We start from the raw sequence: 25,385 nt of genomic DNA on the forward strand, positions 1-25,385 counted from the left end.
AGAACAGATTGGAAGGAGGTGCAGGTGGACATGAGGAGACTGGTTGGGAGGCTAGATATTTGCCCAGGTGACAGATGATGGTGGAAGCAGGGGTAAGAGAAATGCAGGATTTGGGGTTGATTCTGGCATAGGACTAGCAGAATTTGCAGAGGGAGAGAATGTGCGGGCAGGGGAAAGGGAGGAATGATCCCCGGGTCTCTGGTTTTAGGAACTAGGTGATGGATGGGTGATGGGGCAGACTGTGTTTAGGAGAAAAAAAGAAGAGTTTCTTACTGGACACACTGCACTGGAAAGGCCTATGAGTGAAAATTGTGGAGATGTCACATATGCAGTAGGATTTATAACCCGAAGTGGTCTAAGCCAGAGATAGAGGTTTTGCATTCACTGGCATAGACATGGCATTCAAAACTGCAGAGGTGGCGAGTTCACCCAGGGAATGAGCGTGTGGAGAAGAGGCTGGGGCAAAGCTGACAAGCCCACCAACAATTGGGGTCAGGTGGAAGGAGAGGACCCACAGACACGGCTGAGACAAAAGAAGGAAAAACGGGATTGTGAAGGTCATGGCACAGAGAGGACAATGAGTCAAGGGGAGACAGGTCATCAGTGTCTGAGGTTGTGACTGAGAGGTGTCATAAAATGAAGCCATCGGATTGGGCAGTAGGGAGGTCTTGGGAAATAATGAAAACACAGCTTTGGGTCAGTGGTGGGGACTGAAGCCATATACCTGGGTTAAGAAGTAAGTGGACACTGGTGAAAGAGCTTGGGTAGACAACACTTGAGAAGGAACAGTTCTCTCATCCTCGTCATTCAAATTTGAGGAAGCCGAGGTGAGCAGGGCTTGGTGACCTGTCCAAAGTCACTCTAGAAATAATTGCAGGACTGGGCTTTGAACTCACCTGTGTTTGAATCTGAAACCCATGCTCCCAGCCTCTGTGCTAAACACGCGTTTAAGTTACCATTTGAATGAATTATTTATTTTCTAATTAGTTCCTTGTCTCCTATTCTCTCACTTGGTTGCTTTCACAAAATAGTCTGTAATTAACACCCCAATAAAGTAAACATAGGAAGAATTCAGGATTAAAGATGAAATAATGATAGATTAAATCAAGAGAATTCAAATATAACATTTATAAATATATTTATTGTCTCCAGCTATCCTAAAGCACATGCTAAGATCTTCTGAAATGAAAAAGTTTTATTTTTATTTTTTTCATTAAATTTGCACCTCAGGCAATACCTCTGGAAATGCTCTGAAAAAACCCCACAAAAACACAAAGCAAAAAACCCTGTACTCTTCTTGCATTTCCAAATTTCCCTCTTCCCCATTCTATCATCCCAAACAACAACTGCTGCCTCTTTTAGGACCTGAATAGCTCTTGCAGGGTCTGAGCCTTTTCTTCCAAATCCCAGTTCCCAGTTTTTCCCATTCATAAGAGAGACATGGACAAGGAAATAAATTTTTCCTTTCTGACTGGTATCTGACAAAGCGGAAGTTACATTTTAGCTAGGTGTCAAGTAATGTACCACTTGTTCCAGTTTCTCTCAGGCCTCAGATACAGGCTAGGTGAACTTTCATATTTAATTCATATTCAATTTCAATATCCAATACCCGGGTCATTTCTACTTGGCATTTCTTACCTTGCCGACATACAAAGGGTCAGTCCCAGTGTACTCTTCCAGAACGAAAAACTGGTTCCAAACCCAGCTCCTTTTGGACCGCTGATGTGACTGTGGCTTGTCTGACAGGAGTGCTTCTAATTCACCTTGTGGTGTTGGGGTACCCGAAAGAACGGTGGTTGTAAGGTCCATCAGTCCCCAGAAGTACAAGGACATGCCAAGTCCAAGCCAGTTCTTTGCATTGCTCATTCTACCAGAAGTCCACATGGGATTGCCAGGTTTTCAGAAAGTGGAGGAGAATTATAAGCAACTGGAACTTGAGTATTTTCCAAATTTAAAAAAAAACACACAGTTTTTATTGGACACTTACGCTTCCCAAATGAGATCCCGCTTCAAGTCAATCTGCTTGAAGTTGACTTCCTGTCAAGTTAAGGAAAACACAGTGTGATGATGTCAGATTCTTTCCTGCAGGCGGGTTGCAGGTTTTCAAGAAATGTCAGTAAATATTCAGCTTTCTACTCAATGAGTTAAAAAGTCATAACAGGTTATTGCTTTAGAAATGTGTGAGTAATAAATACTATTTTGATAATAAGACAACACATCTTGCTATAATCAATCCCAAACCTTTGGATATAGATTTGGTGGGAATAAAACTGATAAATAAATTTCTTCTCACTAGTAACTTAGCTGGAGGGTTATGCTGTATTATTGATTGGTTTGAATTAATAGTGTGCTTTTTGAAGTATTTATGATCAGACAGCCTCTTAAACTCTTAAAAGCAGCATTCATTTACCAAATATAGAGCTAATAACTAATATTTCCATTAGCCCAACTGCTCTTCTTTGCTTATTAAAAAAATAGGATAATCCAACTACCCCTTTTTTTTTTTTTTTTTTTTTTGTCACCCACAATGATCTTGTGCCTACGCTCTTATTGATAATGCTAGGAATCTTGGGCTTCATTTATAAGCAGCCATGGATCACTTCTCAGTTTAATCATTTTCTGAGCTCGTAGTGGATTTTAAGTTTCACACCCTGCTGCTTTGGCTCCGAAGCACTGATAGGGGCTGCTAATGTGACCTTTCTAGGATTTAAATGGTCAGTTAATCATTGTATCCTTCACAGCAGACTTTAAAGTGCTATTAGTCTCCTGCCTATGGGAGCAAGCTAAGAGAATGTAGTCAACAAATTTCCTTTCTTGACCTGAAGGACTCATTTAGGCAAAGGGACTTCTACCCTGGGGACACATCTTTCTCAGTCAAACTTTTGTTGCTATGCAGTCACATTTAGCTCGTGACCTCACTCCTGGGCTTTGGCCTCATCTATCTTTTCTTCCCTTATTTGGCTTGGTTTAATGAGATGGCATAACACTCAAGTCAACCTGTCAAAACAACCAAAATGTCTTCCGTTGGCTTAATATTTTCACTGTTAATTTGAAGAACTGCTGTCATCTGAGAACAAATGTGTGTATTTGGAGATTGCGGCTCCATGCAACTAAATAACACTTCATTTCTACAAGTGGTTTGAAGTGAATGCATTGATGCTAACTCAATTACTACCTTCCACCTGTCGTCATCAGAACTGGTTTCAGCTTCCTCTCAAATACTCATGATTGAAATTTTAAAATATTTTATAATTATTTAATACAATATGCCATTTCATTTCTGTATAAGAAATCACTTTAATGAGAAGTGATAAGGAGAAAGTAGCTGAGGAGACCGTAGAATTTTTGTAACAGAATGGGAGGCTGTGCCTCTTACGAGCTCCAGCTCTGAAGGCAGATTGATTGTTAAGAAAAAGCAAGCCAGGTGCCCCTTATTGAGGGCAATGTGTTTGCTAATAAAGAACAACGGTGCTGCTAGCAGGTGAGTTACCAAATATTCGCTGTTTTCTCTCTCTTTGGATGGTGGACATCTTCCCTTGGGAACAGAGAAACCCGGTTCATGTTTCTCTGATCCCTGTCTACAGGGAGATGTTCTGGAAGAAGGAACTTAACCCAGGAAATGAATTGATGAGAAGGATTAGTGAGACATAGCTGTGCTGTTTTAGAGACCTAGAAGGCAGACTAAAGGACATTGCCAAAAAAAAAAAAAAAAAAAAAAAAAAAAAAAAAAGCCACTGCCAGAATACTGTCATTAGTAAACCATAAAAGCAACATTCTGTATATTGTAAGACACAAACATATCTATAATTCCTCAAAGTGCATTAGACTTAAGAGGCAGTTTGGCTACTGGTTCTATCTTCATTACCTCTGACTTATTTACTTGTATGAATTTCAGTTTCCTCATCTATTAAGCAGGGACAGTAATACTTCCACATACCTCACTGGACCATCACAAGAATCTGATGGGATCATGCAGGCAAAAGTGCCCTGTAAATGACTAAGGTACCAACCGAACTTGAACAGTCAGATCAAGTACCTAGGTCAGTAAAAATCATGTAGCTAAGCCAGAAATATCTATTTTATGGGCACCTTTGGGGCCAGAATTCTGAAAGGGCTTATAATGTATATCTGCTATTTTTCAGATCTCTACATCTGTGATAAGTACCGTCTGGTACCAGATTCTGGCTCAGTCTAATTCTGTAATAACCAAACATTGGCATTCCATCTGAGGAGATTTAATGAAGGGCTAGTTATTAGAAAACTCTTCAATGGTAGAGAAAATTATTTTGTGGGTTGCGTTGATTAAAGCTAGAACTCACTCACACTCTCTCTCTATATATATGTGTGTGTGTGTGTGTGTGTGTGTGTGTGTGTGTGTTCCCTTTAATATCTTTGTTTCTTACCTATATTTTGCCTAAGCACACATGTCTGTTATTTTCTCTGGCTAGTTGTAGTAACTTGCTTTGAATCTAAGAGTGCGTGTGCATGCATGTGTGGTACTGCAGATGTCTCCTCTCCTGCTTCCACTGGCTACATTTTATGTACAAAATGAGATTTGAGGAATTTTAAGTAGTGTCTTTTATATTCCCAATTTCTAACAAACTAGGCATGTGTTCCTGCCAATTAAAACCCCCTATCCCCCTACCTGAGGCATGATCTGAAGAGCTCAAGGAGAAGAGCCTTCTTTGAAATCTGTGATGAATATTTTCTAGGCGGTCAGGTTGCCTCTGTTTTCATCTCCCTCTTTTTTCTACTTTGGCCTCCTACACAGTAGTGCAAATTCTTACTTTCCTCCCCTCCACTGAACACGTACAAAGGTGGCTGTGGGATCTTGACCTGGGGAACCCTTGGTGATTCTCTGAAAGCCACTGGTACCTTCACACACCCAAAGTCACAAAGACCACAGTGTCATACCAACTCTTTCTGTCTTACATAACTTGATAGCAACAGTTGATGCAAAGCACTTTATTTCTGCTTCCTCGGGGATGAATGCATGAAAAAGACTCCCTGCCTAACTTTCTAGAAGGTGGAAGCTGGGTTATACAATAGTTGCATTATTCTTTTCACAATTAGAGGTGTTTTTTACAAAACAGTTCTATCAGAAATACTACTCAGTTTGCATTTATTTTAAGTGAGGTGGTTCTCATATTCATGTTTTTTCCCTACAGGATATGAATAGCAATAATGTGTTTGGGGTGGGCTAATTGCTGTTGTTCTTATAAAAGAAGATACTGATACATGTGTATTTGTATATGTAGATCTGCTTTGGAAGACTACATATGCCACATGAAGAATACATTAGTGGAAATTGACTTCTGCGTTAAATGAGTCTTTTAAAAGTTTCCCCCTCATCCTCCCTAAAGAAAGAAAACAGCTTGGTAATGAACACAGTAGGAAGAAATTAATGTTGTACATAAAGTGTGCTCTCAGTGAATTGTTTATTTTGTTACTTAAATTCATTGTGATATTTAAAATGTAGTGGAGAGGGATGGTTACTGCTTTTTCCTTGAAATGAACTGGGCTTTTATGGTCTTGCTCTGATTTCTTTCCTCATTATTCCAGTTTTCCTGAGCTTTTCATGGTTAATGCAAGTACTACTTAGCAAAGCTCAAATGACATCTCTATAGAAGCAGTCAATCGACTCTGTTTGTGACTCCATATAAGACAACGATGGGGTGTTTTAATGTTCTGATTTGGCCTAATGCCTTTAAGAGAGGTAAATGCAGACAGTAGTGTCATGGTTTTAAGAGCTAAACTTCTTAAACTTTCATTTTTACTTATAGAAAGAGCCTCAAAAATGCACTTAAAAGAAAAGAGAGACTTTGTAGAGATCTTAGATAGTACAGTGAAACATGACAGTGTACCGTAAAGTGCATCAACATTAAATCAGAATGCAACTTAATGTCATAATGCTATTCCACCTCCCAATCAAGGTTCTCGCTTGGGAAATAGCAACAAACCCATTTTACTTAGGAATTGAAATCCTTTTGTAAACAGTGCAAAACCCCAGAGAGTGACACAGGTGGTCACGGGTGTAAATTGGAGTAAAAAGTTGTTCGTGTATTTCAATGTGTATGGTTCACAAACAACAATATTCCCATTGCAGAATCCCATAAAGAAAAAAGTTTTAGTGCTTCTGTAAATACACTTTCAACATTCCTGGATTTGTTTGTGTATGTTTGTGCTACTGACCAAAGTCCATCACTAGGGGTCTGTCTTGGACAGGGTGGGTAGTATGGTTTTATATGCTGAAAGGGGACACAGTTCTCTGAACGGAAGTTGTTTTCATTTACTAAGTTTTTATTATATTTCTTCTGTACTCTATACATAAGGATTTTAACTCCTAATCTAAGTGGGTTTGTTTCTGTTTCTCAAGAGAGAACCTTGATTGGGAGGTGGAATAGCCCCATGACATTGAGCTGTATTCTGATTGAATGTTGATGCACCTTATGATACACTGTCATGTTTTGTTGTAATAGCTAAGATCTCCATAAAGTCTCTCTTCTAAGTGCATTTTTGAAGCTTTTTCCATAAGTAACAGTGATAGCTTAATTTACATTTACTACAGAGGTTCTATCCATCACAGTTTCTTCTGGGACAGTCATTAGGTGAATGGAAGCTCCATGGCCCTTTTGTGGTCATCAACTCACCAGCCCACCCAAAGCCACCCATCTGTGGAGGCAGCCAACTCTCAGCAGGGCCAGAAGAGGTAGTCCAGGTACTAGATTTGCTGAATTTTAAGTTGTACTCTCACTTCCACTCCCCTACCTAATCCTCACCTGCCTCACCACACCCCTCCTCCCAACTTAACCTTTCTGAAGTAAGATATATCTTAAACATTAATGTTTACTTATTTAATGTTCTCATAGTAGGCCTCCCTCACTCCTCAGAGAAGCTGTTAATATGTTGATGGTGTATGCAGAACTGAGGGATTACAGTATTACATTTTTAAGAAATTGAACAGAAGAAGAAAAATAATACTTAATTTCCATGGAGATTTCTTAGAAAAGATAGTCACCACTCTTGCTTATTCTAATTTTCATTATTTATCTTTCTATGAATTCCTTCTCCACCAAGTTCCTCAAAAATGGTGGCACTCCTGAGCCTAAAGGTTCAGCTGTTATCATGTTCACTCAGGCCATTGCCAGTTCTCTGAAATCTTCCCTTTCCCACCACTCCTACTTATTTTCCCTCTCCTTCCCGCCACCGTACCAGTTTATGTGAGAGTGCTGTTTTCTAAATGAAACTGGGAGCCATAAATGGAAGTATGGGGTGGATGTGGGTGAGGGGAAGGTACACAGTAGCTTAATTGAAGTTTAGGAACAATATCTCATTTTGTATAATGGTAGGGATGTGCGTATGTGTGTGTATGTGTGTGTGTGTGTGTGTAGTAGAGCAAAAAAAAATTGGTAGTAAGCTTGAATTATATAATTAAGAGCCCTGGGTTTGAAAAACTTGGTCAGTCCCATAATAAAACTTGCCGTATGTTGCCTATATACATGCTGACCCTCTAGCTATGAATTCCCTAGCTTGGGTCATAAATAAAGGCATTTTCACTTTAGAAATCCTTGCTCTAGAGTTCATGCCCAATTCCTCTGTGCTTTTCATTCTTGTTATAATCAATTTTTGCAGTTCAGGGTGCCCTGTCTTTCTTTCCCTATCCGCCAAGGCTGGCAGATAGTTTCTTACTGATCCTTTCACCCATACTTAGTATCTGGTAAATGTTTTAATCCTCAAGGAGTCAGGAAGTTTTTGACCTACTTTACCCTTCCTCCAGTTTTCACTTTTAATCAAGCTAATGAAACTATAGCCCAGTCTGTGGGCAGTTTCTCTGACTACAGTTAGACAAGAATGATCAATTTTGATTTCTGAGACTTGTTCCACATGCCTACTAATTTCTCGTTTTATGTGACATTTATAATTGCATTAAATCTGTGCTCGTTCTTCATAAAAAGCTTGTATTTAAAATGAAATTATGTAGCTAACATTCTTTGATAAGAAGTTGCAGGTAATTGCTACTCAGTGTTTTTTCTTATGACTTTGCCTTTGTACAGCGTTTTAGGAAGTTAGGAAAATCCTGTAGTTTTCCCTGGACCCATAAAAATATAATTCACAGGAAGAAGATTTTTTGGCAAAGGTAAGTTTGCTACCTAAACGTCAGACTTAAATCTTGAGTATCAATATGTTTGATCAAAGAATGGATTGCAAAGCCAGACAAACTTTAGTGAGTTTCAGCCCTGCTACTTACTATCTGTGTAATCTTGAACAAGTGACTTAAACTCTTTAGGTCTCTGTTTGTCATTTACAAACTGGAGGTAATTATAGACTCTGTCTCACAGGGTGATTGTAATTAACTGAGAAAAAAATATATATGAAACTCTTAGACATTTGAGAGATGGTTAAAGTCTTGTGCCTGAACAATAGTAGATGCTCAATAGATACTGGTTTCCTTTTCTTCCTTCAAGGAGTTTACAGTTTAGGAGGGAGATATTACCATTAATCCTAGTGATAGAAATAATAATAGGAATAGGCATAGGTATAAATACCATTATTAACAATAATAGTGTAGCAGCAGCAGCAATAACAGAAGCAATAACAGCAGAGGTAATGACATGGAGTGTTTATGCCAGGCTGTATCAGGTAATTTACATTTACTTTGTCATTTAATCTTTATAAGAATTCCACATGAAATGTTTTATTTCCTCATTTTACAAAGAAACAAACAGTAGTGTGCTGGGGTCAGCTCCTATCACCTTTCACCACAGCCTCTCAATGCCTCAAAGCCTCTCACTTTCAAGGCCTCTCAATGCCTTGAAATTGGCCATGGTGTATTTATACCACGGGTATTGGCAAATGCTACATAGGAAGAGGATGAACTGTAATTCTTCCTCAGAGCGACTGTACAAGATGTGCTTAGTACGTGACTGACTGTGGCACAGATCTGTTGGTGATGAGGGTTTACAGGACCCCGTAAAAACAAAATGCTAGGCCAGATCAGAAAAGGGAGAAATGATTTCCATCAGGAGGATAAGGGCTTAAGGGAACCTATGAACTAGACCCCGAAAAATAAAAGGGCGTTCCAAGTTAAAGAAAACGCAGATACCATGGTGCAGATACAGGATGCAAAGGACCTGTCTGGGAGAATAATAATAATTTAATTTGCTTAGAGAATAGGGTCACTTCAGGAGACTGAGGAGGGATGAAAGAGGCAGGAAATCCAGACAAAAACCACTAGCTAGGAGCTGGAGATACTGGATTGAAGTATTTGGAATATACTTGATAGTTCATAGTGAGCAACTGAAGGTTTTTGAGCGTGCCAAAGTAATGTTGGGCCAGGCGTGGTGGTTGACACTTGTAATGATAGCACTTTGGAAGCCTGGGTGTGGGGAAGATTGCTTGAGGCTAGGAGTTCAAGACCAGCCTGGGCAACAGTGCAAGACCCCGTCTCTATTTAAAAAATATATATGTAAAAAAAAGTAAAGTTAGTATGATACTAATGTATACGGGCAATGGCATCCGAGGCCATATAAATGTAAAGGAAAAAAAAAAGAAGAAAAAGGGGAACAAAGTCATGTTGATAAATCTCTGTTTAGTAGTGTTTCTGGAGAGAAGGTGGGAAAATCAGTTGAGAATTCAGGGAAAATTGGTAAGGAGAACTTCAACCAAGGATCCAGGGGAGGGAAGAATTGGCCAGATGTCTGAAACATCAAGGAGGCAGAGTCTCTAACACTTGCAAACTAACTGGATAAGAAGAAAAGTGGGAACTGGACAAGATGAAGCAATCATGACTTAAACTTCTGTGCCTGGGATGGGGCAGGAAGTTGGGAGGAGGTGCTAGTTAGAGCCAAGGTGAGAAATTTGGTTTTATATGCAGGAATAAAAAATTCATCATTCTACGTCTGATTAGTTAAAGAGGCAGGAACTTTCTCTTTTTAGTCCAACACTTCAAAGTGGCTTGGGGCATAACGAATGTGAGCTTCTTTCTCTTAGAGCACATCTCACCCCTCCCTGAGATACAGCTCTGAATCCAGCCTCCCTGTCCTGGTGCTGTACCTGGATATGACTTCTCTGTGGCTAACCTGGTAAAATTTATCTTTAACTTCAACTTAGCTAGGATTTTTTTGATTTGTCCATTTCTTGGATCTTATTTACTTTACACAATCTCCTGTAACACTAGAATAGTGGGTGTGTTATTTTTCATTCTTCTAATGTGTACGAAATGAACACCTAGAAGACCACTAGCTAGGAGCTGGGGATATTGGATTGAAGCCTTTGAAATAAGCTTGATAGTTCATAGTGAACAAATGAAGGTTTTTGAGCATGCCAAAGTAATGTTGGGCCAGGCATGGTGGGTTCATACTTGTAATCTTAGCACTTTGGAAGGCTGGGTATAGGGAGAATTGTTGGAGGCTAGGAGTTCAAGACCAGCCTGGGCAACAGGGCAAAACCCTGTCTCTCTTTAAAAAATATATATGTAAAAAAATTAATATGATACTAATGTATATGGGCAATGGCATCTGATGCCATATAAATGTAAAGAAAACAAAATAAAAGGGCAGTCTGTTCAAGAAAAAGAAAAATTTACCTTTTAATGCCCTAACAAAACAAACCAAAAATCTTACTGATGTTTATTATGTATCTTGTTGAAGGAAAGTAAAATCTTGTCTTCTAATACATGCTTTCAGGAAAAGAAATCTCTTTTGGAGCATAGTGTATCATTTGGAATCAGGACATCGTGGTTTAAGACCAGTTCCAGCTCTGCCACTCGATGTGTGACATCCAGTATATTGCTTAATCCTTTTGAGCCTCAAATATGAGAAGAAGAATCTTCTTTAAAGGAGTATTGCAGATTATCGTGACCTAATACTATAGATTAAGTTTTGTGTGTGTGTGTGTGTGTGTGTGTGTGTATATATATTTAACTTCTTATGTGTTTCCCTTTTTATCTATCTTCTCAAAGCAGTTTGTGCATTTTTTTTCCTGGCACTTCAGTATTCTGTATTGTAATTATATACTTGTTTGTTTTTCCTCTATATTGTAAGCTCTTTGAAGACATAGGTAATGCCTTTTATCCATGTGTCTATGGGCAGTACTTGGCACATACTAGGTGCTCAGTAAATATTAACTGTCAATGTATTTTTAAATGGCAAAAAAGTATTTAACAGTTTAATGTTATTCTTTCTGCCTTTAAGCTTTTACTTTGATTTAATCAATGTATTCCCATACTGAGTTTAATGTCTGTTCACACCTGCAGCACATTAGTGAACATATTAAGAGGCAGAGATAAAGACAATACAAAGTCAAGAAAAGTCAAGAAAGCAGTGAGTTTTCACAAATGCTATTTTTGTTCTTGAACAGAAAACATAATCCTTATGTGTCAGAAGTCTTCTAGAACTGTGGCATCACTTGTAAAGTTAAAGCATCATTTGCAGAAATACTTGGAAATCTTATGAGGAAATTGGGATTGAAAAATTACAGTGACCTATTTGAAAGGAAAATAAATCTTGGGATCCAAGATCTCTAAGTTAAAGGGAAAAGTAAATCTAGAAACTACTTAGGGCAAACTTGCCTCCCATCCTATTCGAAGTCATCCCTCTGATCACTGAGATAAATGCATATATGATTTCCTCCTTTGAAAAGACTAATGAGAAACTCAAAAGAGTGCAGCCATTTGTCTCTCACCTGTCTGTGACCTGGAAGTCCCCTCCCTGCTTCGAGTTGTCCTGCCTTTCTGAACAGAACCAACGTTCATCTTACATATATTTATTGATGTCTTATATCTCCCTAAAATGTATAAAATCAAGCCGTGCCCTGACCATCTCGGGCACATGTTGTCAGGACCTCCTGAGGCTATGTCACAGCACGCGTCCTCAACCTTGGCAAAATCAACTTTCTAAATTAACCAAGACCTGTCTCAGATATTCGAGGTTCACACCTAATAATATATAATATTGTTAAGTTAAAGGGATGTGACCATCAAAGTTATCTCTGATGGCTTAGATTTTAACTTTCTTAATTTGGGGGAGGGAGGGTGATATGAGAAGATCTTTTTTCCTCTAATTCTTTTCAAGGTCAGCCTCCACCTGTTCTTTGGTAATTCCCTTTTTCTTGAACCTATAATCTCTTCATTAGTCCAATCCTCAGTATAAGACTATATTTACATCTCCTTTTAGAGTGTTTTTATTCTACCCTTACATTTCAATGACAGATTTTCCAAGATAGACTTTCACCATGGAAGTCTGTGATGAAAATTGCTCCACTGTCTTCTAGCACCTAGTATTACTAATGAGAAATTCCATGTATTTTAGCAAAATTGTAAACTACAAAGATATGGGACCCAAGAGAAAGGGGATCCAACATAGGAGACTGGCAAGGAGAAGGCCCAGGATAGCAGTTGCATCCCAGGCTGTGAGTACAGCAGCCAGGTGAGGGGAGGGAGGGCTCCAGGAAAGAAACAAAGTGTCGGAGTGACTGAGAAGCTTCCAGGATTTGGATAAATTATTGATAGGCACAGGACAGATTTTTTGAGCATTTGGGGGAAAAAATAGTGACATAGACATAGAGAAGACAAGAAAAGAAAACCCTAGGCAATTGTTGACCAAGAAAAACACAAAGTTCTGTAAGAAAGGCATTAAATCTTCAGGTATAACTTTGCTCAGTAAAAAACAACATTTATCCATACTGAATAAACATTGGCTATTCTTTTAGTGAGTACTGAAATATAACTATGTTGAAGGGCGAAGGAGGAGAGAGTGGTTGGGAATATGTGTAAAAAGAACTAAGAGCTCAATTACCCTACTGGAACACCAACTGCTAATATCTAGAATAGGTATTTCAATAAATGTATATAAGCATATGACTTAGAAATGTATTGGCAAATACTTGAATACATAACTTTGGGGTTTACGTTTTGAGATTGGGTTTTGAGGTTGGAGCAGGGGATGGCTTTTCCTTTTATTATAAGTCTTTCAGAGCCTTCTTGGGTTTTTTTTTTTGTTTTTTGTTTTTGGCCCATGCAAATATTCTACTTGCAATAAAATAAAAACTGACTCAAAAATTTAAAAGAACATATTCAAATAAGCAAAATAAATATTAAGGAATTGAATAGAAAAGAAAGGTTTGAAACAGATGTAGTGAATATATTGTATATACTTCAGAACAATTTTTTTCCACCTGTTAAGTGTTTCTGAGAGCAGAATGGATATATCGATGTTCACACTTAGTGTCTTTATTCCTCCAAAATTGGCGACTATTATATTTATGGTGTCTTTCAATTGCAGTTTCACAGGATCAAGGAAGTGGAAATACTTTAGGACAGAGATTTTCAGAACTATGCTCTTCTAGACCTTAGAAATTCTAAAGCTTTTTCAAGATCTGTTATGAAACTGCTAGGCTTAGCTGTCTTCTTATTTCCCGCTTTCTTTATTACCACTTTCCCTTTTACTAAGCTCCACCTTAATCTGTGTTACATATTTGGCAAGAAAGATTTCTTCACTAAGTTGGTTAACTGGGGGTAAAGAAGAGGCTACATCTCTATTCTTCATTATCCACAGTTTACTTCTCATGCGTTGAATAGTTAAATGGGAACAATTACAAGATGTGGGTTAGTAGAATACATGGAAAAACAAAAACAAAAACAAGCTACTGAGAAAACATGCAGGTGAATACCATTTTTATAATTCCCAGTATTATAAGAAAGGTAAGGAAAGGTTCCCAGAGAATCTTTCCCTACCTTTCTACCTTTATCAAAGTTAGAAAAGACAAATGTTGACAGATTGAATTAAATAGTTATTAGAAATTGTTATATTTATATGTTAAAAATATATATTAAAAATAGGCAACATGCATGAGAAAACGAGGGCTTATTGTCCTTAACATATTTAGAAATCTGTATGCTCAACATTTAAAAGGCGATCATTCCAAAAGAGAGTGATCAAATGACAATAAGAAAAATTCATAAAGGCAGAAATAAAATGATCAATAAATATATGAAAACCATTTTACTTTTTTTGGGACCGAGTCTCACTCTGTTGCCCAGGCTGGAGTGCAGTGGCACGATGTCAGCTCACTGTAACCTCTGCCTTTTGGGTTCAAGCGATTCTCCTCCCTCAGCCTCCCAAATAGTTGGGAGTACAGGCATGTGCCACTGTGTCTGACTACTTTTTTTATTTTTAGTCGAGACAGGGTTTCACCATGTTGGCCAGGCTGGTCTTGAACTCCTGACCTCAAGTGATCTGCCTATCTCGACCTCCCAAAGTGCTGGGATTATAGGAGTGAGCCACTGCGCCTGGCCTCAGAAAACATTTTAGTTTCACAATCAGCTTAAAAATACAAATAATAAAATATTTCAACCTATTAAATTGGCAAACATTAAAAAAGAACTAAGCTAACCAATGTTTCTGAGCGTATGTTGTTCATCATATACATATGGATGGGAGTGTGGGTTGGTAAAAGCTTTCTGGAAGACAGTTTTGCATGATGTGCCATGTCTTTAAAATTACTGATGGATCTTGAGCTAATTATAATATATATTTTAATTTTTATTTATTAGCATTATTAGAGCAGAAAATTAGTGTAATCCATATTTGCAACAATAGATGATTCTAAACTTTATGACATACTCATGCAAAGGAATACCATTCAACTGTCTTTGAAGGAAAATCGAGAATTGGTTTTAAAGCTGTTCTCAAGAACACTGTTTATTATCAATTTCTCACATTGTTGCCACACACCTTTTAACTGCAGAAAACAGAGAATTTAGCCACTTTGCAGTATAGAATCTAAGTACAAAATCTATTCTATAGAAATACTTCAGAATAAACTAGTACAGTGAGTCAAGTTATGTTCGAATTAGCTAACTGGACTGGTAGTGTGACAGTATCCATTATCTACAGATCCCAGTTACCTTTATGGAAGGTAATTGTAGGAGGCGTTGTTTATCAACCTGAGATGCAACATTCTCTTCTCCTTGGTACCACTGGGTCTTGGATCTCTCCAACAGACCATGCCCAGCCGCGTGTATATGATAAGAGTTGTTATTTGACCTAGAGACTGCAGTAGCAACCTGCCTCTAATTATATCATAGTAATAAAATCATGGGGCAAGGATTGGCTCAATGTCCTCATTTTTCTAGGCTGTTTTTTTAATTCCCTGATGGTTCTTCAGTAGTGTTCTCTAGTTTAGTATCTGGAACCACCTTTCAAGCAAGTGTGCGAGGTGTTCTCAATGAGGACTCTCAGCACATCCCGAGTGCTTGTGCCTCCCCAAAGTCCAGTCCAATTAGCCTCTGAGAAGATTATTGAATATATACTTACATTTTAATTTTTCTTGGGAAGTTCTATGTTAACAAAGGACTTATTTAAAAAGAGAGATTCCCAAATGGCCCAAGACAAATTGATCTGCAATTAGATATACTTTAATGCAGAGTGAAGCCATCGTGAATCCCAGAAGTGACTGGCACCATCAGGAGTGAGAACTGTTTAAGTCAGAATCTTCTCAGCCATTTCAGGTGCTTCAGAAACCAGGCTATTTTTCGTATCAAGGTAACCAACTAGATCGAGGCCTGAATTAAGGGACACAGTTGTATTCTCCTGTAATGAGGGAAGAGAGATTTCATCCAGTGGTCCTTTATCATTTGATCTTGTACTGGATCATTTTGACACTAAATCACATTTTCTGGCTAGCTCTTGTTATAAAATAAATCCCCTCAAAATGTAGTTAATACAGCCATCATTTTATTAATTTTCACAGTTTTCTATGGATCAGGAATTTGGATATATCTTGGCTATGTGGGTTGTAGTGTGGGTTTTGTCAGGCATTTGCAATCAGATGGTGGCTAGATCTTGGACAGCTGGATCTGATGCCACTGGGGGCTGCCGGGCATCTTTGTCTCTCCATATGGTCTCATTTAGCACCTTTACATGTGATTTCCACGTGCACTGATTTGGGCTTTGTCACAGCGTGGTGACTCTGGGGATGGCAGTTGCAATCAAGGCTCTGGTGTGAATGCTGCTGTTCTCAAAGCAGAAGCTATGTCTTCTGCTGCATTCTTTTGGTTATGAGTCACAGCAAGTCCACATGCATCTTAACGGGAACGTGGCGAGACTCCAGAAGAGCCTGCAGGGTGGGAGATGGTATTGTGGCTCTCTTTAGAAAATGCAGTCTGCCACCTGGAATCCTGGACAGGCATCCAGGACCACTGAGTTCATTGTTGAAGAACTTTAGCAATCTCAGAATACGAAGAGCCAATCCCCGTCAAGGATGAAAAGGCAAGTTCTTGCATTTAGAAGGGGGTGAGAAAAAGTTATTTTTCTGTTTAAAAAACAGAACAAGTTTAGTCAGACTGGTCTAATTTTCATTCATGATGTGACAGAGATAGATGTCTCTAAAGAAGAGAATTCTATGCAGGCTATATGTACACAACTTTTGATTATGTCTGTTCAGGCATAACAAAAGAGAGAACATTCTGATGGTTCAGTACTGAGTGGAGAATTATCATCAATGGATCATTTTCAACTTCAGTGCAATAACACGTACTATTATACAGTAGGTTCTAGATCAATAATTTAATATCCATTCATACTTTTAAGGATGTCTAAAGTCGTGATCGCTAAGCATTGAGATTTTTCCAAATATGCAACAAGTAAAAGAGATGGTAAAATCTGTGGCTTGGCTTTAGACACATGGATCACTGGAGAAGTATTAGGAGATAAACAGAGTGATGATGAATAAAATAAAACCTAGTAACTTCTGGAAGTGAGAAACTCATCGAACAATGTAAGATTAGTGAGTCACAGTGGATATCATTTATTTCCAGTTTGACTCCTGATTTTATTTAGGGCTTCCCTTGTTCTGTTTATTCTAGCCCAAAGATGGGCACTTCTAGCCATCCAAGTCAAAATCCAGAAGTCAGGGTAAGATTTCTTCTCTCCCCACCTTCACATCCCCATATCTAGTTACTTAGACCTGTCAAGTTCTGCCAGTTCTGCCTTGTAAGTCTTTCTCAAATCTATCTTTCCTCTCCATTCCTGCTGCCATTGCCATAGTTCTGGTGTTGTAAATTCTATCCCTTCAGTAGCCCTCTGGCTGGTATTCCTGTTCTCATCTATCCTGTTATCTGCCAGAGTGATCTTATCGGACCACTCACCTGCTAAAAGTTCTCTAATGGATCCTCATTTTTTAACTGATAAAATCTATACTCCTTGACAGGACATTAAGGACCTACACGATCTGGCTCTACCTCTACCATTCTCTCTCATCTTTCCCTGTTCCTCAATGTTTTGGAGTCCCTCCGAAAAACTATAGATGCTGTGTTTTAATACCTTCATATTTTTGCTCGAAGACAGATGCCTTTCCCTGGCCCTTCTTTGCTAAGCAATCTCTCTTCCAGGGAACATCTATTAATCCCCAGGCCTGTCTTCTGTGCCCCCTGCCACTCTGGCCATGATGCCAGCACAGCCCACATGGTTGCTTTTCATGCTAGCCTGCAAATTCTCTGAGGACAGTGGCTGTCACCTCTGTATTCTCAGCATTAGCATGGTGTCGGCACCAACAGGAATTTAATAAAACTTGGAGTTGAATTATTTAAATAAAAAGTGAACAACGGTTCAGCAATATAACATTCTCATCTTGAAGAGAATCTTGGCACTTGTACGGCGATATTAAAAGAGTAGAATCCCGAGGAACCAGCAGGTGGGACTGGGATCCTCTCCAGAAGTTGTCAGTTTCTGAGAGCTATACAACGAAAAGAGGTTTGGAGAGTGAGGATGGCTTGAAACTTGGAGCAGGTTCAAAGAAATCCATGGAGCCCTAAAGATGAAATCTAAGTGTCTGAAAACAGGAAATCTTTAAGGCAAGGGGAGAAAAGGTCACAGTGTGCTTAATAATGATATCCACATTTTAAAAATTCATCTTCACAGAAGATGAGCATCTCTTTAGGAATGAGGAACAGGGAACACAGCATTAATCAGTGGCAAAAGAGACTTAAACAACGTCAGGTTTCTTGAAGCTTATAAACTAGGACAAGTTGCTTAGGGAGATTAAGAAATCTTCTGCCCTTCCTTGGGTGGAGAGTGATGATAGGGACAAGAGACTGCAGGGGAGGAAGTGTGACACTGACTTTGGCTGGGAGATCTGCCAGGGGTGGGACATGGAAGCAAGGGATTTTAGGGTCTTTTACAAACACTAGGAATCAATGTTGTTTTAAAATGCTGATTTTACATAGTAGCAAGCATTTATAACATTTCACTCATTTTTGCCTAGGAGAAATGTTGAATTTACAAGCGTATAGTGAACAGAACGAGTTGCCCTTTCCGAGTGCAATCAATTGATGATGATGCTTGATTCTAGCTATTTCTACTCTTATTGGCTATAAAGCATCAGTTAAAAAAATATTTTTTACGACCTGCTGATTGATCCCAGGTAGTACTTGCAGCAAGGCAAAATTGTTAGCTCTGCTGTCTGAAAAAATCATTGTTATTTGAGAATTACAAGTCAGCTTCCACTGCTTTTATGCTGACATTTTTCTCCCCTTTCTGATATTTAAATACCATGTAAGGAAGCCACAAAGATGTTCAGATGTTTCTAGTGGAAACTGCATTATCAGTTAAAATTGCCGTATGTTTCTTTTCTATGTTGGTAAGAGAATTTAGGTTTCCTTGGAATGGAAAATGCTCTTATGTATCTTTTGCGAAGTTTATTATTTCTTTCCCTATAATCCCTTTTATCTTTCCCATATAGTAACTAATTATTAAAAGAAACCCATATAAACTTTACCAGTTTTTGTTCTTATACTGTAAGGCTAAGAATAGTTTAACAGGAACCAAACCACATGCTTTAATCCATAATAAGGAAAAAAGATTTTGCAAACGTTTCTCTTCACAGTATTAAAAGTAAATGAAGGTTAAAGAAGGAGGCTAAAAAGAAAGCCTTATTAATGGGAAATACATTCTGATAAACTGATTCCAATCTTAATAGTCAATTTAAATGATAGAATTGGTTAATAACATCAAATTAGGATTAAAGAAAGAGATAAAAATCTATTTCCACAACTTATTTCAAAACAAGACCTTCACTTGCTGATGCCATATTACATCAATCTGATTATACTGTTCATAATAAAGTATGCCCTATGATAGAATCCTGCTGGGAGATGTGTTTAATCAGATGCCTTTGATATTATTTGAGCGAAAACTACTTTAGACTCAAAAGAATCAAAGAGAAAAATCTTTTGCTCCTGCAATCAGTCTTAACCCATGGTGGAAACTAGTGCTCTGTACACATCCCGTCCTAATCTACTCACAAACATAAGCGCGACCTGACTGGTTGGGATTTCAGATTTGTCTTTTTCAGAAACCATGAAAGAAATTTGCTTTGCTCAATAACCGTGTTCCACACCGACTGCTCATTTCTAAGTTTATCACAAATCAAGTCGAGATAAAGATTTTCTGTTGGCAGGAATTTTAATGGACACTAGTGACTACAATTAACAGCCACCCAATAATAATTTAAAATGACTATCTCAGATCACTTTGTTTGGCTCCCACAGGAACTAAATTGACACATTCATTTCCCAAGACAATCTTTCTATTTCATTGACCAATCTTGAACATTTTGTGAAGATACGGCAAAGAAATAACAGACAAGACAAAGTTTTATAACTTACTTTTCTCCTTTCTCAGAGTGCGCTATTTTTGCATTTTCCGAGCTTGCCACTGAGTGGTGGAGTTCCCTTCCTGCTGCCAGCTCCTGCTGTATGTCAGGACAACTTAAAGTGGCCCTCCTCTTGCCAGTTCCGGATTAGTCTTTAAATTAGAATCAGTGATAAAAGAGGCCATCCATCGGATGCGAGGACATCAGCTCAGTAACTTTGGGGGAAGAAGGCTTTCCTTCCCCTGCTTCCTATGCCCTGGGGTTTGAGCATGTCTCTTGGGGGGAAGTAAGACCCAGCCAGCTCCCAAGTTGCTGATGCAGCCTAAAGCGACTTGGAAAGGGAGCGGGAACAAAAGGCATCTCTTAAGTTAGGTGATTAGCAGCAAATGATGTATGGGGGTGGGAGGGAGCCTGGTATACAAGGAAGGGGAGCTGGCAGTTGCCCTTGTCTGGAGGGGGAAGGACAAAGAATGCTGGCCCTGAACATTTGAGGCCCTGGGGGATTTCTTAATGGAATCAAACAGCAGAGAACTATGTGCAGCCTTGTACGGTAAGAGCTAAAGTTCTTTGGACATGTTGTCCTCACAGACAGCTGAAAATATCTAGTGGCAAATACCTATCAGCTACTGATGCATTTCAGAAACAAAAGATAATGGGAAGGCTAACAAATCTCACGTCTTTTTCACTTACCATTGCTTAGTGTTTCCAGTAAGTAAATGCAGTATCTCAGCTGAGCTGCTCTTTCAAATTATTGTTAATTAAATAATACTCCCTAAGAAATCTGTCATTACCGGCAGCCAGGAATGGGTTTGTTGAGTTTGCCTGAGGCTATAAATGCTCTGACAAACCGGCTCTTAATTGACATAAGAGGTAATTTCATTGGGGATTGTAGTTCACTTTTTCCAACAATTTTGTAGTATGTTTTAGATCATAAACTTTTGCTTTTTGCTTCTACGTGTGGAGTTCCACAGGGCCACAGGGATCATTCTCTAATGATTCATCCATTGAATAAGCCATTCTTCATAATGGAAAAAATGCATGTTGCCATTGAATCTGTAATTTCCCCCCAGTTCCGTTATGACTAAAGAGAAGCAACTGGTAACAGATTTTAAAATTGACTTAATTTCCTCCAGTTCATTATATTAGTTATCCTTTGAAATAAATGACTTTTGCTGGGAGATATAATTTCTGGTATGTCATGGACCTAACTCTGACATTATCTCTTGTCAACTGTTTTCCTAGTAGACTGGAGAGTTAGGTAGGTGGAACAATTATCATTAGATGGAGTTGAAAGGGAGACAGATGAGGGCATTTGGCTGCAGAGAGCACCATGTGCTATGGCCTAGAATTTAAAGTGACCTTATCTACAAACATTTTCCTTCTGTTCATGAGCAGAGAATAAGGACAAGTATTAAGAAGAAGTCACCATTTTTTTAGAGTTAGAAAAGTCTCCATATGTCATTTCAAAAAGAAGTGCTATTTCAGCCTTTTCTTAAATGACCTCTTTTCCATCATAATGTAATATATTTCTTTCACCTTTTGACTGGTACTTTGGTTTTTTAATCAAGTTACATACTTGTTTCAGAAAAATTACACTTTAGAATGCATCTTGGTGGTATTTCATTCCAAGTTTCATTTGGTTGAATTAATGTGCAGCTGTGGCTTAGTGGAGGGAAGAGAGAGGGAGGGAGGGAGAGAAAGAGGAGAAGATAGAAGAAGGCTCATATAATCCAACCTCCAAGCATAACTTTCCTCAATTTCACGTTTCAGTATCGTTATAGAAACCTCTATCTGTAATAAAAGCATAATTTAGGTGAATAGTACTAAAACATATATACCCATATTATATCAGTGATTTACTGTTCCATGGTCAAAATTCTTTCCTTCCTTCCTCTTCACCAAGTTCACATCTTATTTTTATCCTTTGTCTATCTGGCATCACTTGATAATCTTTCATTCTTTTATTTTTCTTTCCAGCTTCTTGTCTCTCTCTTTTTTCCGTTAAGGCGTGAATAAGCAGGCATCTCCGCCAATATGTCTATACATGGCTGAATACACTTGGTGAAAAGCAGGGTCTCCTTTTGTCTGGACCTTGGATGGCTGCGTGTCATTCCGCACCAACGGGCAGGGCCTCCCTCACAGTAGGAACTTTGCAATAATTGCCAGAACAAATTGAGCTCAGGCTTATCAGTTCCTTTCCTTTTTCCGTTGGAAAATGGAGGGAATAGGGGAACAAGGCCAGTTTTGACCATTAACAATACAGCGTAGAAATAGATTGGATACAGCCAGTGCCCAGTCATGTTGCAAACAGTCATGGGATAGATTGTGTACAAGGATGATAAGATGCGACCCTGTAATCACACAGCTAACTGAGCCCTGATTTCCCCACAGCCCCCAGGGTGCTCTGGTGTGTATGATATGCATATATAGCCGTTGGCAGGGGAGTTATTGGAACTGACACACAGACCGCCGGCAGAGGTGAAAACAAAAGATGTGATGGGTCGGTGCTTGCGTTCTTTTTGCATCTGGTGAAGACCAGCAGAGGCAACTCTCAAACTGTTTTCACCAGATTGCAATGAGAAAAATAGTCTTTGGTAAGAAATCTGAACATAGGGGAGAGAAACTCATTTAAAAATCATGTTACACTTTCCTTTTTTCCCTGCGCAAGTCTTTATCAGAATCTCTATGAATCACTGATATATTTCATGTACCTACATCCCTCTCCCCATGTTCGGCGTAGCAAATGTGTGTGTATGTATGTGTATGTGTAACTAACATTTTTTATTTTGTTTTATATGTATATAGGTAGCTGGATATGATAATGTATATACATAAATGTAAATGCAAACATGCAATGGCATGGGTGATTTTCTCCTTACATACATACGTATGTTTATGCTCCAAAGGTTGATTCTAACTCTACTAAATGCCACAGACTCCCTACTAGAAATCTTTCCTTAATGAGAGATTGTGTTGGATTTGCTTGAGGGTCACATACACAACCAAGGTTATATACGGTGTTGCCCATTATAGGATGGTTGAGAGGAGAGAGGAGACAAGACTTTACCCTAACTGGACAGCCAGACTGTTGTTTCAGAACTGCTAAAGCAGCCAGATCACCTGTGCGTGTGACAACCCAGTCTGTATTTCTAAAATAGTGTTATTTATATAGGGGTGTGTGTGTGTGCGTGTGTGTGTGTGTGTGTGTGTGTGTGTGTGTGTGTATTCTCATCCAACTGGGGTTAAGCTTTGCTCAGCTGCTTCCAAAGTGACTGGAAGTAGACAACATGAGGAGCTAAAGCCAACTGAGTGGCTTTCCATCTGCCTCTGCTTTGCTTGGAAATAACCAGCCAAAGCAACGGTTTTAGCTTTATTCATGTGTTGTTGTTATTGTGATCTGAAGCAGAGGCTGACATGAAACAAACATGGCATTTCCTTTTGAAAATTGAATTCTGAAGTTGGCTTCATCTTTCCAGAATCACAGTGCTGTTGCAGTTCCTTCCCAGCTTTGTGAATGTCATAAACAATTTACATATAAAGCTCCAAATCTGGAGGTAATGACCACATTTGTGTTTTAGGATTTTTGAGGGGAGGGGTTTGATTTTTAGTGGTTATGAAGGGATTTTTTGAGATTTGTGGGATGAATGGAACTGGTTTCCCCCATACAGGAGAGATCAAGAAATGGGGAAACAAATTCGTAATAAAAAACACCTTTGCCAGTCTTTTACTGGCAATTTTTAAGGAAACACAGCAAAATGTAAAGTCATGCAAATGAGGCTTTTTGAGGAACTTCGTTAGCATCACCCACAAGCCATAGTTTACAATAAATGGGCACTGGGGCCCCAACAGGTCATGGCCCATAGCCAGCTTGCTGCAATTAAAGTGAGGCTTACAGTAAGGCGAGTCCCCTGGACACGATGTATGAGGTATGGATGACAGTACATTATCTAAGCCAGTTGCACTGTAGTGAGTTGAAATTGGAAGGCACTTAATGGAGCAAGTGGGGGGAAAAGGGGATACTAGAAAAACACAGTGCATTAAAAGTCTCTCAGCATTAAATATGCTTAGGAAAGATAAGAAAAAGAATATTCTTAGAAAAGATTTACCATTATTCTTTAGTACTATGTCCTTCCCCTCCCCAAACACACACACACATACACACACACACACACACCCCTACACATCCCTACAGACAGAAGTGAAAAGGGATTTCCCTCACTGAGAACATCCTTAGCATATCTTGATGCCTTGAATCTTTTGGGGCCATAAGGAAAAATAATTGTTTTAGGGAGAAATAAGGATTTGAGAATCTTGGCTATCAAGATTATCGTTTCTGTTCTCCACACATTGCAGTGAAAAGGCAAACCATGCAATTTTGACTTAGTTTCATGTTGACACTGGTGATTGGATCATGACTATTCTTGTAGGTACAGTTGAGGCCTATTAACTTGAGAGTGATTACAAAAGGACCCGTGATATGTACAGAATCACATTCTCCAGGGGAGGCAACTTGATGGGAAGTGTGGCTGCCTGGGTTCTAACCTCTGCTCCACTGTATACAGGATGTGTAAACTTGGGCAAGTACTTAACCTCTTTGTGCATCCCCTTCCACACCTGTAAATTGGAGCTAATAGTAGTTCCTACGTCTACTACATAAGTCACTATATGTGAGGCAATGGGGCAGAGCCTTCGCACACAGCAAATGCTCAATAGATACTAGTTATTAGTACTAGTAAGAGAACATAAGCCTTGGGGTCAGGCAGAATCAGCTTTAGATTCTACTTCTGTGTTTTTTGGCAAAGATTTAATATTTCTGAGGCCCAGAGAGTTTCTAATACATAGAATTGCAGGGTTGCTATAAGCATGAAATCCTCTCATGTGCCACAGGAAGGCCCAGTGTGTGGAACATAAGAGATGCTAAGTAAAAGTTTGTCTTTCCAAAAGTAGAGAAGAAAATACCCCTATGGTATAAACTATCATGTTCATCTTTCCTCATAATTGTTTGGATCTTTTCCTTCATTATTTTTGGAGGGAGTGAATTTTTCTAACTTGGGATTTCATGTTAGTTATTGGCCAGGAGTGGTGGTTCCTCAAAGTGATTGAAGTTGCAAACCCTGCATTTGATGGATAGTGAGAAATGGAAGCTTGTTAGTAATGAGACATAAAATTGTACCTGGCTTGTCGAAAAGACACTCTATACCTGACATTTTTTGGGAAAAAACCCCCCCAAACACCATAAATGTGCTTCTTCATTGTGATGATGTGGAAATTGTCAGATTCTCAAGCAGAGAAGAAGGCAAATTAGGCCTCCCAAGCCTCTCCAAACACAGAGAGAGTAGGAAACTGATTTTCCAATACTATAATTTGCACATGATTCTAATGAGAAAATCTGAAGGGATATCGTGGCAATATGTCTCCCCAGTGGCAGCTGATCATTATATATATGTACTCTCATTAGAGATGGTACCAGTCAGCTTTCGGAGTGTCTGTCTAGCATATTTCTGTCTTAGAACTGACTTCCATCCTTGAAGGACTGGCCCCTGCAGCCTTGTTTGTAACAAAGAACTTGCCCATCCCCCAGGCCGAAACTGGAACAGGATGGACACTTAGCCAAGACAGGCCAAGCACATTGTTTGCTGGGAGTATGGAAGGAACCTGCAGGCATGGCTGGGGCGCTGCGCCCTGCAGAAGCAGAGCAGAGGAAGTGGGACGAGAAGAGGGAGGTGGGGAGGGCA

At 39.0% G+C, this 25,385-nt stretch overlaps 1 protein-coding gene across 3 annotated transcripts in view; it reads right to left on the reverse strand.

Moving 5' to 3' along the window:
- CDH20 (cadherin 20) overlaps positions 1 to 19,979 on the reverse strand; it is an 82,165-nt gene extending 62,186 nt beyond the window's left edge. For 2 of the 3 annotated variants that reach the window (XM_074022522.1, XM_074022521.1), the window contains exon 1: positions 1,639 to 2,018. In XM_074022522.1, coding sequence (XP_073878623.1) covers positions 1,639 to 1,884 — 246 coding nt within the window. In that variant the 5' untranslated portion in view covers positions 1,885 to 2,018. Of the gene's footprint in view, positions 1 to 1,638; positions 2,038 to 19,663 lie in introns of those variants that run through there. The other variant, XM_045377969.3, reaches the window with a different exon arrangement.
- Between the last annotated feature and the right edge of the window lie 5,406 nt (positions 19,980 to 25,385).

This window comes from Macaca fascicularis, chromosome 18 (assembly GCF_037993035.2).
Source record: "Macaca fascicularis isolate 582-1 chromosome 18, T2T-MFA8v1.1".
Classification (NCBI taxonomy): Eukaryota; Metazoa; Chordata; class Mammalia; order Primates; family Cercopithecidae; genus Macaca; species Macaca fascicularis.